Below are 17,427 nucleotides of genomic sequence, written 5' to 3'. Positions count from 1 at the left end.
GTCTGGCTCCTGCAGCACAGCAGGTGAGGGAACAGCTTCCACAGCACCACAGGCAGAAGGAAGCACATTTTCACTGCTGGGAAGGGGAGTGATGGAGTGACTTTGCTGCAGTGACGCCAACAGCACAGAGCCCTGGGCTGCAGCTGTGCTGGGCACTCGCCTCACCAGGTTGGTTTCCCCACATAGGAGCGAAGCCTGGAGCACAGCCTGTCTCAGCACACCACTAACCAGTGTGGGCTGTGGCTGAGAATAGCCTGAGGACATATCTCATCTCCTCAGGCCACACGTGCATGCCCTGCCCTTTGGGACAAGGGTGTGGCACACACAGAGCCCAGAAACCAGAGCATGGCAGGGTGTCACCCTCTTGGGCAGAGATTGCAGGGCTGAGCTTTGCTCCTTGAGCCTGGCACAGCTTCTGCACCCTCATATCTGTGCCCAGCAGTGACTGCTGCCTTGTGCACGTGCTGGCAGCAGGGAGCCCACGTGGCCCAGAGACACACAGACACCTCCTTATTGCGCATTACTCCTTTATTGAACTGGAACAAGACGGCTGCTATGGTTGGACAGTTACACTGACCCTGTGCAAGCCCAGGCTCACGACACCGGCAGTGGGGAGGCCACAGTGACAGGCCACGTACACGCATGTGAAGGATGGGACACAACAGCACCTGCTTCACCAGCAGGACGAGGGTGGGCATCAGCTGGGAGAAGCATGTCGCAGGCACAGACCTCCAGGCAACAGGCTCCCTCCCTCACCCTTGTCTGAAGGCAGTATAGTTAAAGCAGGGGCTGGCAGAGCTGGGTTCAGAATCATGAGTACTACCCTGGGGTACTGTACCACGTGCACCAAAACACAACCCTTCCAGTAGCATCCCAGTCACTGTGCCACACACCCATGAGGGGAGGGGGTGCCCACATTGGTCACTGCCAGCACTGCACTTGCCACACTGCTCCCAGGAGGACTAAATCAAGTGACAAAACTACAGTAAACAGGTAATGAGAGCTGCCAGGGATGCAAAGCAAAGGAAGAGCCTGGCATGGCAAGGGATTGCTTGGCCTGTCCCTCTGCAGACAGGGTCTGAGGGTTGGGATCACAGCATGGACAGGTGTGGGGTCGCTGCCTGGCAGAGACAGGGCTCCCTTTCACACCAGACCTCAGTGTCCAGCCCTCGTCCTGGAGCCCCCAGGCTATCTGCAGAGGGGAGCCTTGTCTCAGGGAACGGGCCTAACCGAGGGGAGTGCCTCCAGCTCCACAGCTCTGAGTTCCTGCAACTGTGGGGGTGTGAACAGAGGGGTGGGGGATGGAAGGGGGCTCTACTACATGCTGGTCTGCTGCCTGCTCTCACTTTTTGGCCTTGCCTTGAGCAGCAACGGCCTCCATGGCCTTGCGCACAGTCTCCTCATCCCCCAGGAACTGCATGGGCTTGACAGGTTTCAGGTTCTTGTCCAGCTCGTAGACAATGGGGATGCCAGTGGGCAGGTTCAGCTCCATGATGGCCTCTTCCGACATGCCTGCAAACGCAGCAGTGCCGTCACTCTTGGACCTTCCCACAGTGCCAGCTGGGGAAGGAGGGGTCCCTGGGATGCAGGGGTGACCTACCTTCCAGGTGCTTGACAATCCCACGCAGGCTATTGCCGTGAGCAGCAATAAGGACTCGTTTGCCCTCCTTGATCTGTGGGACGATTTCCTCGTTCCAGAAAGGCAGAGCCCGGGCAATGGTGTCCTTCAAGCTCTCGCATGTTGGCAGCTGGTCCTCTGTCAGGTCAGCATAGCGGCGATCCTGGGAGAACGACCATGCTCACACAGCAGCCCAGTGCCCCCATCCAGTGTGGGAACATGGTAGCAAGATTTTGTCTCTCCCCCAGATTCTCTACCTGAGGACCCGCTACACATAAGCAAAGCCAGGCTTGGAAGCAAGGTCTAGGTCTTTGTAGTCTAGGGCTGCAATGAGCCGTAGTCAGGGCCATGAGCCCACCTGGGAAATGTCATACATTGCCTATCCGGGCAAAGAAACCAGATCAAACATCCACGAATGGGTCACGGCACTAATGACTAACAGAGATATTGTGCCCTCTGCTTTGGCTCTCTCTGTGCGATGCCCAGGGGTTCAACTCCACACAGAAGAAGCAAGATAAATTCAGCCTAAAGTCTACCAGCACCATGCACTACAGCCCCAGATAACACAACAGAGACACAGGAGACCTTATACAGGAAGCCAGGCTGCACTGCAAGTGACTTTTAAGAGACTCTTAACAAGGCAGGCAAAGAGCAATGGGTCTTACCTTTGCAATAGTGCTGTAGAAGGGGTGGTCAGACTGCATGGGAGGCGGAGGGATGTCATAGGAGCGCCTCCAGATCTTGACCTGCGCCTCACCGTGCTTTGCTGCTGTCTCAGCCTTGTTCAAACCCGTGAGAGCCCCATAGTGCCTCTCATTTAGGCGCCAGGTCCGGATAACGGGTAACCACATCTGATCAATTGCATCCAGGACGGTCCAGAGAGTACGGATCGCCCGTTTTTGTACCGAGGTGAAGCAGATGTCGAACTCATAGCCGGCATCTAGAAAATACGAGGGAAGGGGGAGGCGGGGGAAGACCAGGAAGGTGAGTGCCCGGCCTTATGCAACCGGTGAAAGGGCAAGGGCGGCGGCCTCACAGCACCGGTACCGGTCGCCTCCTCATCTTTACAGAAAGCGGCGGCGGCCAGGACGCGACCGGTACCGAAGAACCGACATACTGCGGTACCTACGACTCTCCCAGCAGCACTGAACCCCCGACCTGGCACTGGAGGCCCTCGCCCGGCATCGGAGAGCCCCAAACCAGCACCCGTTGGGCTCGACGTGGCCGCACTAGGCCGCATCCCTTTCCCCCCGTCCCCCGCGACCCCCCTCTTGGCCGGCACCCCTTCCTTCGTCCACCGGTACCTCGGAGGGCCTCGCCGCCGCGCCGCGCCTCCTGCTGCCCGGCGGGGCTGAGGTCGGCGTCGTACCATCCGCTGAAGCGGTTCTCGAGGTTCCAGGCGCTCTCGCCGTGGCGGACGAGGACGAGCCGGTACGCGGCGGCCATAGCGTGCTGAGGGACCGGTGCGCGCTGCTCCTCACGCCGCTGCCGCGCGCGATTACCGCCCCCGCTCGGCCCCGCCCCGCCCCGCGCGCCGCCGGTGGGGGGAAGCGCATGCGCTGAACGCGCGCCAGGCGGAGGCGCACGTACCACATGGCGCGGCCGCGAAGGGCGGTGCGACCTTCAGGGCGTGGCGTCACAGTGACGTCACGATACGCAGTGATACGTAACACGTTACTCCTCGCCCCGGGCTACGGGCTTGGTCTGAAGAGTTTCACAGGGCCGCGGCTTGGGCACGGGGATGTCTGGTGCACTCCTGCCGGTGGCTGCCCCTGGCCCCTTCGGGTCTCCCATTTCTGCCCCCGTTGGGCACGACCCCGCTGAGCTTCCCCGACACCGCTTCTCGCCCGCTCGGCCGGGACGCGGCCTTCCCGGACGGCTGCCCTCACTCAAGATGGCGGCAGGCGCCGGAAGCGGAAAGGGGGGGCTGGGCGCGGCCGCACGTGGAGCCGGGACCAGCATGGCGCGGAGCGGGAGGCTCCGCTCGGGAGCCGCGGCCAAGCTGAAGCGCTGGCGGAAGGGCCACAGCAGCGACTCCAACCCCGAGACCCGCCAGCATCGTCTGGCTGCTCGCAGCCGCTTCTGCAGCCGGCCGGCGGGTAAGGGCAGGAGCGGGCGGGGCGGTAGGGCGCCAGGGCGAGCAGCTCCTGAGCTGTGCCCTGCGCTTCCCGGAGGGGTGCAGGGGCGCGGAGGGCTGTGGGGCAAGGCTCCGAGAGCTGGGGCTGGGGCAGCAGTGAGAGCGGAGCTGCTGACGGTTCCAGGGCGGGCGGAGGCAGCAAACCGGGGAGGACAGCCGAGGCCACAGCGTAAGGAGTTAGCCTCTTAGTGACACCGGGCCTCAGAAGCGGAATGGGGCGCCGCACGCTGCAGTTCCTGTCGCCCTGCGAGCCTTCCCAAAGCCCATGGCCGTACCTCTGAGTGGTGCTGTGCTGTTTGGTATGATGAGGAACGTGATAAACTAACATTCAGCCGGCCACATGATGGGGAAGGTAAACCAAAGTGTGCCAGGCACTGTGAGAGCACCGGCTGCTCCTGGCCAAGGAAATGTTTTTCATGCAGATGCTAGCTGCAGGCTGATGTCTGGGACTCAGAGGGACACGCAGCATCTGTCCTGGCTGTCTGATTGCTAGGGCTTCAGGTGGAAGGAGATAAATAGGGCTGAGTACAAGAAACACCTCAGTGTTAAAGCCTTGGCACACCGGCACACGTTTCTGTGGACATGATACTCTCTTCCATCAGAGATGACTGGACTGTGCTCTGGTTTCTGTGTACAGGAATGAGGCGCTCTTTCCAGTTATTCACATGCTTTTGTCCACTGGGGCGAAGCAGCACCCGTATTCCACATGCTGGATATGAACTCCAGCCAAGACAGTCTGGCTGGGAGGGGAGTATGGGGGATTTCAGGGTGAATGGTGGAGCAATGTGACTTCTCAGTTCTGACACAACTCTCACCCCCCCCAGAGAAAAGTAACTTGACGGTGGATGCAGTGAAGCTGCACAATGAGCTGCAGTCGGGGTCCCTGCGTCTGGAGCGGGCGAGTGACAGCGCTCAGCTCCGTATGGAGGAGGACAGTGCTGAAGAGGCTGCCACAGAGAAGTCCTCTGGCACCTTTCTGAGTGGGCTGAGCGACTGCACTAACATCACCTTCAGCAAGGTGCAGCGTTTCTGGGAATCCAACTCTGCTGCTCACAAAGAGGTACGGACAGGAGCAGGGCTGGGGAAGGGTGGGGTCTGGTGGGAATGGTTCCCCGCTGTGAGGCTAAAAGATGCTGACCTGTTTTGCTGGCTGCTCACAGATCTGTGCCGTGCTGGCGGCTGTGACAGAGGTGATCCGCTCCCGAGGGGGCAAGGAGAGCGAGACGGAATACTTTGCTGCACTAGTGAGTGCTGGTTGTGTGGAAGAGGCGCGAGGGGAGCTGCTGCTGCCAGCGTGGGTGGGCTCTGAGGAGGGATAGAGAAAGGTGCTGTGCTTGTAGCTTGAGTGGCTTTGTTCAGCAGAGATGCTGTTGGGCTGCTCCTGGTTTCTTTTCCCCCTCCCCAGGGGTTGGGAAAGGGCTGGCTGGTGTGACTCCCTGCACCCCATCGCTTAGCCACCTTCTGTTCCCAGATGACCACGCTGGAGGCAGTGGAGTCCCCCGAGTCACTGTCTGCTGTCGCCTACCTGCTTAACCTTGTCCTAAAGCGGTGAGTGCTTGGCAGAGAAGCAGAGAGAGCTACCAGACCCCAGATAATGGAAAAGGGATTGGTGCTGCTCTCCCTCTCCAGGCTGGGGAAGAAATCCAGCTGGGATGAGCTGGTGGTGCAGTCCCCTTTGTGACTGCTACCAGCTGTCTGCTCCTCACCCTACTGATACGTCCCCTTCTCCTGGCAGGGTCCCAAGCCCTGTTCTTATTAAAAAGTTCTCGGATGCCTCAAAAGCCTTCATGAGTATCGTGTCGTCACAGGCCTGCAGCAGCTCCACCTCTGCCCTGCGATGGGTGAGTAGCCAAGAGGCAGCCAGCCATGTCACCTCTGCCTGGGGGTCTGCTGAGTGCTGGGGTCAAGGCTGCTGCTGTAGGGTGGTGCTGGGTGCTCGGCCTGAGGCCCTTGCTGTGAAAGGGAGATGTCTCTGTGGACAGGTGATGCTAATGCCCCTGCTGTTCCCCTGTCATAGGTCCTCTCTTGCCTGGCCACACTGCTACGGAAGCAAGACTTGGCAGCCTGGAGCTACCCTGTCACCCTGCAGGTCTATCATGGCTTGTTGAGCTTTTGCGTTCATACCAAACCCAAGGTGAGAGCCCAGTGCTTCTGGCAGGAGATGATGCTGCTTTTGGGGTTTGTGTCTGGGAATAGCTGTACCCCTGGGTCTGTAGCTTCTACTCAGCTGGGTTCTTTTCCCGCAGGTGCGGAAAGCAGCGCAGTATGGCGTGTGCTCTGTCCTGAGGGGCAGCGAGTTCATGTTTGGCGATGCAGCCCCTGAGCATCACCCTGCAGCACCCTCCACTGCCAAGTTCTGTGTGCAGGAGATTGAAAAAGCTGGAGGTGTGGGGCACTGGAGCATGGGGTCTGTAGCTGCATGTGGGGAACTCTGCCACTGTGGGAGAATAAGGACTTGGAGGGAAGAGGGGAGATTGCAGCACGCTGGATTGCGGGGGAGGGTATGAGATATCTGTGGGACACTTACGGTGTTTTGAAGCCTCCTCAGCCATTCTGGTGCTTTCCTGTTCCCAGAAGTTAGGGGAGTGTTCTGTGGGTCAGCCCACTGCTGTCATGGGGGCTTTGCTGTGGTGTCCCACAGGCTCAGAGGTTGCTCTGCTCCTGTAGGTGCCAAGGAGGCCACCACCACGCTGCATGTCCTTGCCCTGTTGCGGGACGTGCTGCCCTGCTTCCCTGCAGCTGTGGTGAAGACCTGCTGTGAGACCTTGCTCCGAGTCATGACCCTCAGCCATGTGGTAAGTGTTCCTGCTCCAGGGATGACAAGAGCAGACCCTTTCCCCATGGGGTACACTCTCAAAGGGATCAAATTCTCTCAGCTGTCACTTGGGAGCCTAGAAATGCAGGATGCAAATGGAAAAGAGCTCAGGACAGCTTTCTTGCCTGACTGCTGTGGAAGAGGGAGGCTATGCAGACGCAGCATAGTTGCAATAGTGATGGGTTTTCCAGGGCAGAGCCTGCTTTGGAGTAGGAGGACAGTGGGTTCAAAGCAGAGCCCCCTCTCCTGACACCGTGTCCTTTGCAGCTGGTGACAGCGTGTGCCATGCAAGCTTTCCACAGCCTCTTCAGCGCCCAGGCCAGCGTGGCCTGCCTGCCAGCTGAGCTCAATGCCCAGATCATCACTGTGAGTGTGGGGTACCAGTGTGGGGAGGGACAGAGCTGGCAGTTTCCCAGCACCCACCCACCTACCCAACCTTCTGCTTCTGCAGGCTCTCTACGACTACGTGCCCAACACAAGTGACCTGCAGCCGCTGCTGACCTGGCTGTCCACCATGGAGCGGGCACACATCAACCTGGGCAGGTGCAGACAGGGGCCATGGCTGGGCGAGGGGAGAGGTGGCTGCTTGATCTCTAATCTGGTCTTTTTTTCCTCTTCAGGCTGCAAAAGGACCTATGCTGGGCTCACCTGCCCCGGCTCTTCTCTGCTGCCATGAACTGCTTCCTCTCCCCACACTCCCAGGTGGTGTCAGCAGCAGCACAGACCCTGGAGGTACCACACTCAGACACCTCTCCCCACTTGGATACCCTGGGCCTTGTGGGGGGCTCTGCCATGGGGCTTGGGGCTTGCCAGTGGGTGGTATGCCCCTCTGTACCTGTGAGGCTGGGGGTTCTGTGGTCCAACAGCTGTCCCATTTTCCCTGTTTGCCCTTGCAGACTCTGCTGAGTGAGTGCATTGCTCCCCACATGGAGGACATGGGCACTGTGTCCGCATCTGCCCCAGCCCCTGCTGCCTACCTGTGCAAGATGTTTCGGTGAGGAGCAGCGATGTGAGAGGGGCTGCCCATGGGTCTGGCTGAGCTCTGACCAGCCTCTGCCCAGTCCTCAATGGGGTCTAGCAGCCCTGAATACTCCCAGTGTGACCACCTTCTTTCTTCTCTCCAGATCAGTGGAGGAAGGGCTGACATACCGTTTCCATGCAGCATGGGATGAAGTTCTGCGAGTGCTGGAGATCTTCTTTGAGACATGTGGGAAGCAGTGCCATCCCATCATGAGGAAGGTGAGCCGGGCTGAAAGGGCACAGATTCATTCATAGAGGCTGGTGGGGTGGCTGTGTTGCCCCTTCAGCTGGAGCAGGGCCATGCTGTTTGCCCTGTTCTGTTGTCCGTGTGTGGCCAGAGCATGCACAGCTCTGGGACTTCAGCACAGGGATGTGCAGGGCAGCCGGCATCCCTGGGCAGGCAGAGTGATACGTGCCAGACCTGTGCACATGGCATCCCTGGGCAGGCACGTGCCAGACCTGTGCACATGGCTCTTCTGTGACTGTCCTGCCCTGTTCCTGCAGTGTCTCCAGTCCTTGTGTGATCTGCGTCTCTCCCCACACTTTCCCTACACTGCTGAAGTGGACCAGGCAGTGGGGGCTGCTGTGAGCACCATGGGTCCCGAGGTATTACTGGAAGCTGTGCCCCTGGAGATCAATGGCAAGGAGTGAGTACATTCATGAGGTAACAGCTTTGCAGCTGTTACATTTCCGTTCAGTCCCCATGCAGTGATGCAGGTGTGGCTGCTAAGCCTACCTGTGCCCAGCTTTGGGGCTAGGTGAAAGTGCCCTGTGCCAAGGGGCTGATGCTGGCAGTGCCCCACACCCTCCTGACCTATACCTTTCCTCCCCAGGGAGACTCTGGATTTCCCCCGCAGCTGGCTCCTGCCAGTGCTGCGGGACAACGTGCAGGGAGCACGGCTTGGCTTCTTCACCAGTTACTTCTTGCCTTTGGCAGCTGCCCTGAAAACCAGAGGTGAGGAGAGCAGCATGTTAGGGGTCTCAGCAGTCCAGGGTGTTCTGTGGGACCTCCCTTCTCTGCCTTGGGGTGGAGCAAGGCTTTGCAATGTTTTCTGCCCTGCTCATCTCTTTCTCTTCTGTAGCCCAGGAGTTTACCCAGGCTGGGAAGAGTGTGGAGGCCAAGATCTATGACACATTGCAGTGGCAGGTAACAACCAGTGCCTGGGAGCCTTGCCAGAGTGTACCCCTGGTACCAGGCTGGGGAGCAGTGACTTGGGCAAAGACTGTGGCCTCCCATTTTTTCCTTTGCCTTCCAGGTCTGGACTCTGCTTCCTGGCTTCTGCACCCATCCCACAGATCTGCTGGGGGCCTTCAAGGGGCTGGCCCGCACCCTGGGCATGGCCATCAGTGAGCGCCCAGATCTCCGCCCCACTGTGTGCCAGGCCTTGCGCACTCTCATCCACAAAGGCTGCGAGACAGGTGAGGGGGAAAGAGGTCCTTGTGGTGGGTTCCTGCCAGCCATGGGAGGGCAAATGCTGATCTGTAGCCCCCTGTTGTCCTTCCCCTAGATGCAGAGCGGGCAGAAGTGGGTCGCTTTGCCAAAAATTTCCTGCCCATCCTGTTCAACGTGTACAGCCAACCTGAGGAGGATGGGGGCACAAGTGCTCAGCGCCGCTCTGTGCTGGACACTGTCCGTGCTTACCTGACCATCACGGATCCTCAGGTGAGGGGCCTGTGGGACACTGGGGCAAGCTGTCCTGGCTCAGGCCAGCATCTGCCAGCCAGACTCAGTCTGATGGGGCTTTGGTGCAGGCCTGATTGAAGAGGACAGGAAGGAAGGCTTTGACCAGAGAGCAGCCCTTCCTGCCCTTATGGGCAGGCAGACCTCTCCAGCCCATGGTCTGGGATTTCCCAGTCTTGCAGTCACATCTTGCCCATCAAGCACAAGCTCTTTGTGAATTTGTCCAGGTCTCTTTGGTCTCACTGGTACTTTTGGTCTCCAGAAAGTCCTTTAGCAAGTTGTTTGCCAGGTGGATTGCAGACTCTTATAAAAGCACTTGGTTCAATCAGTTCTGATCCTGCTCTCTGTGCCTGCCCTGCAGATGGTGTGTGGATTCCTGGAGAAAGCCAGTGCAAAGCTGACCAGTCCTGAGAGCTCCGAGTTTGCCAGGTAACACCTGGGAGGTGATGCTAATGGGTAAAACTCCTGGCATGCTCCTAGTGAGCAGCCCTAGGGCACTGTCCTGTGTGGACTTTGCCACCATTGTGCACTTGATGTGGCTCGCAGCTGGCATCCCAGCTTGGTGATGCCACAGTTAACAGCTGCAGCTGTGTGTCCTTCTCTGCTGCAGACTCTCCATCCTGGATCTGGTAGTGGCAATGGCACCCTATGCTGATGAGCAGTCCCTGGATTCCTTGTACCGTACCATCCAGCCTTCCCTCCAGGTGAGTTGGTGCCATCCCTGAGAGGTACTGGGGCTGCAGTGGGGCACCTTCTGCTTGCTGCCAGCTTGGATCCACACTCTAGGGACTGAGCAGCTGCCATAGGGGATAGGTCTCTGCTGGGTGGTGTGGGGTGCTGGTGTCCCTTCAGACACCATGGTGAGGGTCTGCCTTGACAGTGGGAGCATGTTGGCTGTCCCTGCAGAGCAAAGAGCGCAGCATGCAGAAGAAGGCGTATCGCGTGCTGGAGGAGGTGTGTGCTGCTCCACACGCTCCCTGCCAGGCCTTCGTCCACTCCCACCTCCAGGACCTGCAAGCAGTGCTGCTGGACTCACTCAAGAGCGCAGCGTCCCCGGCCAAGAGGGTGAGAGCAAGGGCTGTGGTGGTGGTGATCAGCTATTGCTGGAAGGGAAGGGATGGAGTGGGCAGCAGGGCTAACCAGGTGTGCGTCCTTGGTTGTACCAATGCTGGTCTGTTTCTTTCCCCAGCCGCGGCTGAAATGCCTGTTCCACATTGTGAAGCAGCTATCTGCAGAGCACGAGCCTTTTGTCACTGCCCTGGTCCCAGAGGTGAGCATGGTCCCCAGGAGGAACTGGCTGGTTCTGGCTGTGGTAGTGGCAGCAGTGATGACATGCCTGTCTTCCTCCAGGTCATCCTATGCACCAAGGAGGTGTCAGTGGGGGCCCGCAAGAATGCCTTCATGCTGCTCGTGGAGATGGGCCATGCTTTTATCCGCTTTGGACCCACCCCTGAAGGTGAGCTTCTGTTCTATTTGCTCAGCCCCACGGCCACTCTGGCCCCAGGGAGGTCAGCCCCATGCCGAGCATTCTGCTGAAATGGTCCAGGGATGCTGCTGGACACAGAGTGAGTCAGGCCCTGAGTCATCCCCCTCTTGCAGAGGCCATGCAGCGGTTCCTGCTCCTGATCTACGTGGGGCTCACTGGCTCAGTCACCATGATCAGCTGCACTGTGCTGGCACTGACCCGCCTGTTCTTTGAGTTCAAAGGTGAGCAGGAGGGCTGGGGGGACGAGGCAGAGCCCTTCGGTGAAGGTGGGTGCTAGGAGGAAGCCATCTGTGGCTGAGTCCCACCATGGTTGCAGAGCACCTGGAGTTCAGTGTGGTGGAGCAGCTCCTGCAGAACATCTGCCTGTTGCTGGCCTCCCGCACGCGGGATGTGGTCAAGGCAGCCCTGGGATTCCTGAAGGTCACACTGCTGCTGGTGGACACCAAGCTCCTGGCCAAGCATGTCCAGACGATGGTGAGATCATGCATGGGGTGTCTTGAGGAGGGTGGTGGGGCAGAGCTGTGACTGCCTTGGGCAGACAGGAGCATCTCCAGCTGCACTCTGCCTGGAAACCAAGGAAACAACCTTGATCTCAGTGGCTGAGACGGCAGTGAGGAGGCTCCTTTCCTGAATCCTGGCAAAGATGTGCCAGAAAAGCCCCATGAAGTAGCACTGCCAAGCGTGGATACCTCCCCATGGCCTTACCTGGGGCAGGCGTGGAGAGATGGCACTAGGGTGAACAAGGTGGCCATGCAGATAAAGGCTGGGAGGCTGGGTCCCCATGGCAGGTGTGCTTTGGTCTTGAGGGTCTCTGTCCTGACAGCTGGAGGCTGTGGGGAACCTTTCAGATGACATGAGACGCCACTTCCGTATGAAGCTGCGAAACCTCTTCATCAAGTTCATCCGCAAGTTTGGGTAAGCCAGGGTCTGCTGGGGTGGTGAGGGAGCTCTCTGTGAAGCAGTGCAGTGCAGGAGAAGGTGGGTGCTGACTGCTCTCTGTGTGTTTCCTGAGCTTTGAGCTGGTGAAGGGGCTGCTGCCAGCTGAGTACCATAAGGTGCTGGTGAACATCCGCAAGGCAGAATCCCGGAGCCGCAAGCAGCGTGCCCTGAAGAAGGCAGCTGTGGATACGGATGAGGAGGAGGCACCACCACCACAACCCAGAGGAGACAGGTGAAGACAGGCTCAGGGTGAAGGAGCAGCCCCCACAGGGGGCTGGGCACTGCATCTGCTCAGCTGGTGTTTCTAGAGATGCTGGAGACATCTCCAGGGCTGCTCTTCATTGTGGGGCAGGGTGCACCCCTGGCCTTAATCCATTTTCCATCATCCTTTCCACCTTTTGACCAGTATGGAGGAGATCCTGGCTGACTCAGAGGATGAGGAGGAGGAAGAGGAGGAACGGCATCAGAGCAAGGAGTGGAGGAAGCAAGCACGGCAGAAGGGCCAGGCATGGCTGAAGGAAGGGGAAGATGATGAGCCCCTCAACTTCCTGGACCCTAATGTGTCCCAGCGGGTGCTGGGTAAGGAGTGGAGCTTCAGATGGGGCTGGGGTGGGACAGATGGGGCTCCTGCAATGCACAGGGGCCTTGGGGGTTGCTGCCCCAAGAATTGGATCCTTCTCCAGGCCCTGACCCATTTCTCTCTGAGCAGCCACCAAGCCAGGCCCCAAGCGGTCCAGAGGAGTGAGCCATGATTTCCAGATGTCTGAGGATGGACGCCTGATCATCCATGAAGAGGAAAAGGAGCTGGATGATGATGAAGCCAAAGGTACTATCTGGGCTGACAGGGGCCACTCTAGACTTGCTCTGGGTCTCTGAATGGTTTTCGTCATGCCACCTGCATGTGGGATCTTGGGGGGAAGTGGGTGGAAGTGGCAGGAATTGGTGGCCTTGTGTCACACCGAGTGGCTCTCTTCTGGGCCACTTGCCAGGGGAAGCAGTCACCTACATCATCAGGAGGGTGCTGGTTCAGCAGAGGCACCCTGCTACTGCCACACCCTCCAGGGGCTAGCACAGTACCAGGGCTCTCCCATGCCCTCATCACACACTGACCTTCTTATCCTGTACCACAGGAGCAGATGAGGAGATGGCAGATGTGCTGCAAGATGTGGGGCTCCGCAGTGTGAGTATGGGGCTCGTGGTCCTGAGGAGTTCCTGGGGGAACTCATCCTTGCCAAACCACTGCCTGTGCCATGGCAGCTGCAGCTCTGCCCAAGAGGCTGGTGGGGACACCAGGCAATTGCCAGCTGCTTGGAGGGGTGCAGGAAGTTGTCTGGGATAGGGATGTGCTGTCCGGAAAGTCTCTCGGTGCCCATGGGAGGAAGAAGGAGGTTGGGGGTCGAAGGGAGGGCAGAACTGTAAGGACAAGCCAGCTGCAGGGTTCCTGCTGTCTTTTTCTGCAGAAGAAAAGTCAGAAGCGTCGGTTCAGAGAGGAGCCAGATGATGAGGAAGCTGAGGCTGGAACCTGTTCTCAGTATAGAGGTAAGTCCTCTGCCTGTGCCCAGTCTGGGGCTCCCCAGAGGGCCAGAACCATGTACCCATCTTGTAGGGTACAAGGGTTGGGGTGCTGCTGCAGCACAACTGAAGCAAAGATCACAGCATCACAGACTGGGTAAGATTGGAAGGGATCAGTGTATCATCTGGTCCAACCTCCCTGCTCAAACAGTGTCATCCCAGAGCACATGGCACATGATTGCATGCAGATGGTTCCTGAATATCTCCATTGTGGGAGGCTCCAGAATGCTTCTCCAGGCAGTCTGTTCCAGTGCACAGTCACCCACACAGCAAAGAAGTTCTTCTCATGTTCAGGTGGAACTTCTGTGCATCAGTTTCTGCCATTGCCTCTTGTCCTATTGCCCAACAGCAGCGAGCAGAGCCTGGCACTATCCTCTTGACACCCTCCCTTCAGATACTTACAGACATTGATGAGGTCCCCTTTTAGGTGCCTCTTTTCTGGTCTGAACAGGCCCAGCTCTGAGCCTTTCCTCATAAGAGAGATGCTCCAGTCCCTTAATCCTTCACTGGACCAGCTCCATGAGCTCCATGTATCTCTTGTACTGATGAGCCCAGAACCGGACACAACATTCCAGGTGCATCCTCACTTGGGCTGAGTTAGAGGGGCAGGATCCCTTTCCTTGACCTGCCGGCAATGCTCTTCCTAATGCACCCCAGGACACCATTGGCTTTCTTGGCCACAAGGACACTGCTGGCTCATGAACAACTTGTTTTCTACCAGGATCCCCAGGTCCTTCTCTGCAGAGCTGATTTCCAGCAGGTTGGCCCCCAGTCTGAACTGGTGTTTGGGGTTATTTCTCCTGAGGTGCATTTGCCTTCATTAATTTCAGACAGTTCTCTACACATTTCTACAGAGATTTTACTTTGTATGAAATGGCCATCCCTCTGCTTTCCTGACACCAAGAGCTGGAGACAAAAAACAGGAACAGCTTCCACAGCCTAGAACTGGGGGGGGGGGGGGGGGGACGACGACGACGACAAGACCCCCTTCCAACACACGTTCTCTTTTCCAGCTGGAGGCTCTGGGATCCATCGGCCACTGAACAAGGAGCCAGCCTTCGGTGCAGAGTATAGATCCAAGGTGAGGGACCCATGGAGTTGCAGGGTTTGTCTGTGGGGATGCTTGGACTTTGCTGGGGCAGGAAGCACCATTTTTGTTGGGAGTCTGGTCCTGTAGCACCAAGGTTGGAGGGGATCTCTGCTCCAAGAGGAGTTGCCAAACACTCAGTATCTCTGAACACTGCCAGCCCATTTCAAAGTTCCTGTCCTCGCCTTGCTGTGGACAGTTCCTGCTCATTGCTCAAAGCAGGTGTCTGTAGCATCATGTTGGTGGGAAATCAGCTCCCAGGGCAGTGTGCTCAGTTGGCATCCCACTGCAACACAGTCTTTGGGATAGCTGGGTGGCAGGGCTGCACTGGAAGGGGACACATGCGTCTTCCCTGGTGCTGCATCTTCTCTCGTGTCGCTGTCTCCCACAGAAAGGTAAAGGTGATGTGAAGAAGAAGGGCAAACTCGACCCCTATGCCTACATCCCCCTGAACAGAGCTAAACTCAACAGAAGGTGAGGCTAACCAGGAAGGGCACAGGGGTGGGAAGGGGTTTGATCCTGCATTTTGTTAGGGTTTTCTTGGTGGGTTTGGGAGCTCCCTGTCATCTGCTGTGCCACTCCTTGCGGAGTCTGGAGCAGCATCCCCATGCATTAAGTGTGCCCAGTGCCTGCACCAAAACAGCTTCCTGCTCCTTGCTCCCTCCAGGAAGCGGGCGAAAATGCAGGGCCAGTTCAAGGGCCTGATGAAGGGAGCCCAGCGCGGGGCCAAGGCCGGCCGCAGGAACCGTCTGAAGTCCCAGCACTCCTGAGGACACTCAGGTGTTCGACCTGCCCCTACCCAAGGACACAGCTGGGGGTCCTCTTGAAGGTGACCTCATTTGTTTGAGACTCCATGGGAAGCCACTTTGATGTATTACGGACTAATCACCCTTCTGTGCCTGGTACAGGCATGGGTGTGTGTGTGTGAGAGCAAGTAATATGTAAAGAATTCTCTATATTGATAAATATCCTCTGTTCTTACTCAGCCCAGATTCCTCCTCTCCTTCCCTTCAGATCTTGCATAACTGTCTGTACCTTCTGTCCACGTGCAGTGGGTCCTTCTGCCACTGCAGGGCTGCATCCCGCAAGGCTCACACCAGCCTGGACCTGGGGCCAGAGCTCTCTCTCCCACATTGGGCTTGCCTGGAGGCTGCTAGAAGCAGCACTGTGGCACAGAACAGTGGGGATCATGTGCAGTAGGGCTCAGATGTGGAGCTGGCCATAGAACAAAGCCAGCAAGGCTGAAGTCCTTACAACCAGCTTTCTTTACCAAATTCCTTGGCAGGCTCTTCTGCCCAAAACCGTGGCCAGGGAATCTGTGCCATGTGGAAAGTGACTGCCATTTGACCCCTGGACACTTTTCCCATATCAGCCATGCCTGATGGCAAGGCAGGAGCAGTTTGCTGCAAATTTCTTCAAACTGGCTGGAAAACTGCTACAGCAAATCTCTGTGCCTTGCCATTTCTCTTACCTTTGAGAGCTGAGAGAAGCCCTTTGCTCTGGCCACTTCCTGCCAGCTAGACCTGAGCAGCATGAGTAATCCTGAACCTTTTTAGCTGCTCAGCCCTGTCACATTGGTCTGAGCATCAGGTTTTGCTCAGCTACTTCTACGCTGAGCGCAAAAAATGGTGTTTGACCAAAGTGTGCTGAAGAGAGCAGGGCTGAGGGTAGTGGATACAGGTCCCATTGCTTGCACTGCAAAGAACATGTGTTGGTCAATGTAGCTGGCTTTCCCTTCCTCTTTCATATTAAAAAGCCTTCAGCCTTTGTAATTTCCTATTGTGGCAGCTTACATGCTGGAATTGCAATGCTTCTCAGTTCTGTAATAAGCTAAAGGGATTGTGCTTGTTCAGCCTCTTACTGCAGGCTTCTTTCTGGAGGCTGCAAATCCAGTTTTGTGGCTTTCTTATGCTTGAGGTTTTTTGTTTTGTTTTTTTTTTTTTCCCTGAGATTCTTCTAAAAGCCTGGGATGGAGGAGGAGCTCTTGTACTGATACTGGTCCTGCCTTTTCAGGAATGCTGTTCCCCTTGTGCTTTCCCACCCAGGGCTCTCAGTGGGACCCTTGAGCCCCAGGACCAAGTTGAGGTGCTGCTGCTCATCGTGCCAGAAGGCAGCTCAAAGCCTGGCCTACAGGACAGGTTTCTCCAGCAGCACCTTGTGAGCTACACCATCTTTCTCTGCTGCCTGCAGCATGGGCCTGATGCCCTCCCCTGCCCTGAGAGCAGGACAGGGGGAGACAAGCAGTAGTCACCTTCTGAGACACCAACAACTGTAACCTGAGGCTCTAGACCCACCAGAGCTATCTGTCTTCCTGCTTTCCCTTCTCTCCTTGGAGACAGGGCCTGGAGAAGGCTGTAGCTAATTTATTTGGGAGCTCTAGCTTACTCTATTGTTCTTCATTTGCATGTTGATGCTTAAATTAGTACATGCCTGCATGGAACAGAAGAGTTTTATTAGCACAGAGGATGGTGTTCTCCTGAGCCGGAATCCAGAGAACAGATTCTACTGCAACAACATCTTGTTAATCAGCTAATTAATCATGTAATGCAATGGAAACCCTCGGTGAGAAGATGTTATCCTGCCTGAGAAGGCTGGCTGCGAGTCCAGCCTGCTCCCCACCAGCAGCTGCCCCTGGCAGGGAGCAGAGCTGCATCTTGGGGGCCCTCAGGAACCTGAGCACATGGCTCTGAATTGGGCAGGGGAGGGGTGGTGTGGGTCGTGCCTCCTGCAGCTGCCTTCCACAACTGTTTTGCAGTTACCCCTGGACAGGCACAAGCTGGGGACCTGGAGACACGTTTGGCTTTTGCTGCTCAAGCTGGGAGGTGGCTTGAAGGCTGTTTCTTCACCCAGCAGGCTTTTACACCACACTACACTGAGCTACACACTTGAGCTACACTTGTGCATGACATTGTCACAAAGGGTGCTTAACCCTTGTAGATACAAGCTTGAGGAGAGGCTGGCAGGACTAACACGCTGCCCCCAGTGCTGGCTGAATGCCCACCCTGATTCTTAAAATCAGATGTGCTCCATCGGGCTGTGCCCACCCAACATCCAGATGGACCACCCCATCCT

At 57.3% G+C, this 17,427-nt stretch overlaps 2 protein-coding genes across 2 annotated transcripts; one reads left to right on the top strand and one right to left on the bottom strand.

The window, feature by feature from the left end:
• Positions 1–510: 510 nt before the first annotated feature.
• Positions 511–3,129, bottom strand: PGAM1 (phosphoglycerate mutase 1). The gene is made up of 4 exons (XM_053983480.1): positions 2,923–3,129; positions 2,284–2,558; positions 1,601–1,781; positions 511–1,512 (listed from the first exon to the last, which is right to left on the bottom strand). The coding sequence occupies exons 1-4, from the start codon at positions 3,062–3,064 to the stop codon at positions 1,343–1,345; spliced, it is 768 nt and encodes a 255-aa protein (XP_053839455.1). The 5' UTR covers positions 3,065–3,129; the 3' UTR covers positions 511–1,342.
• An 88-nt stretch (positions 3,130–3,217) lies between these two features.
• RRP12 (ribosomal RNA processing 12 homolog) lies at positions 3,218–15,340 on the top strand. The gene is made up of 34 exons (XM_053983479.1): positions 3,218–3,717; positions 4,580–4,815; positions 4,916–4,999; positions 5,227–5,303; positions 5,491–5,596; positions 5,773–5,889; positions 6,002–6,140; positions 6,423–6,550; positions 6,838–6,936; positions 7,022–7,113; positions 7,191–7,302; positions 7,467–7,564; positions 7,695–7,809; positions 8,095–8,237; positions 8,424–8,545; positions 8,673–8,737; positions 8,847–9,009; positions 9,099–9,253; positions 9,633–9,700; positions 9,882–9,975; positions 10,178–10,336; positions 10,461–10,541; positions 10,622–10,727; positions 10,871–10,978; positions 11,074–11,231; positions 11,581–11,672; positions 11,770–11,928; positions 12,103–12,275; positions 12,406–12,522; positions 12,827–12,876; positions 13,157–13,235; positions 14,282–14,349; positions 14,747–14,829; positions 15,023–15,340. Exons 1-34 carry the CDS (start codon positions 3,360–3,362, stop codon positions 15,123–15,125), a joined length of 4,107 nt encoding a protein of 1,368 aa, XP_053839454.1. The 5' UTR covers positions 3,218–3,359; the 3' UTR covers positions 15,126–15,340.
• The last annotated feature ends 2,087 nt before the right edge of the window (positions 15,341–17,427 follow it).

The sequence above is a fragment of the Vidua macroura genome, chromosome 8, assembly GCF_024509145.1.
Source record: "Vidua macroura isolate BioBank_ID:100142 chromosome 8, ASM2450914v1, whole genome shotgun sequence".
Classification (NCBI taxonomy): domain Eukaryota; kingdom Metazoa; phylum Chordata; class Aves; order Passeriformes; family Viduidae; genus Vidua; species Vidua macroura.
This window is presented reverse-complemented; position numbering and strand designations above follow the sequence as displayed.

Bases quoted from the DNA above. Each gene is read 5' to 3' on its own strand.
- RRP12 (XM_053983479.1), top strand. From the start codon at position 3,360: ATGTCTGGTGCACTCCTGCCGGTGGCTGCCCCTGGCCCCTTCGGGTCT. The intron at 6,551-6,837 runs GTAAGTGTTCCT...TGTCCTTTGCAG, and splicing joins TCATGACCCTCAGCCATGTG to CTGGTGACAGCGTGTGCCAT. The intron at 12,877-13,156 runs GTGAGTATGGGG...CTTTTTCTGCAG, and splicing joins AAGATGTGGGGCTCCGCAGT to AAGAAAAGTCAGAAGCGTCG.
- PGAM1 (XM_053983480.1), bottom strand. From the start codon at position 3,064: ATGGCCGCCGCGTACCGGCTCGTCCTCGTCCGCCACGGCGAGAGCGCC. The intron at 1,782-2,283 runs GTAAGACCCATT...TCGTTCTCCCAG, and splicing joins TCTACAGCACTATTGCAAAG to GATCGCCGCTATGCTGACCT. The intron at 1,513-1,600 runs GTAGGTCACCCC...CTGCGTTTGCAG, and splicing joins GATTGTCAAGCACCTGGAAG to GCATGTCGGAAGAGGCCATC.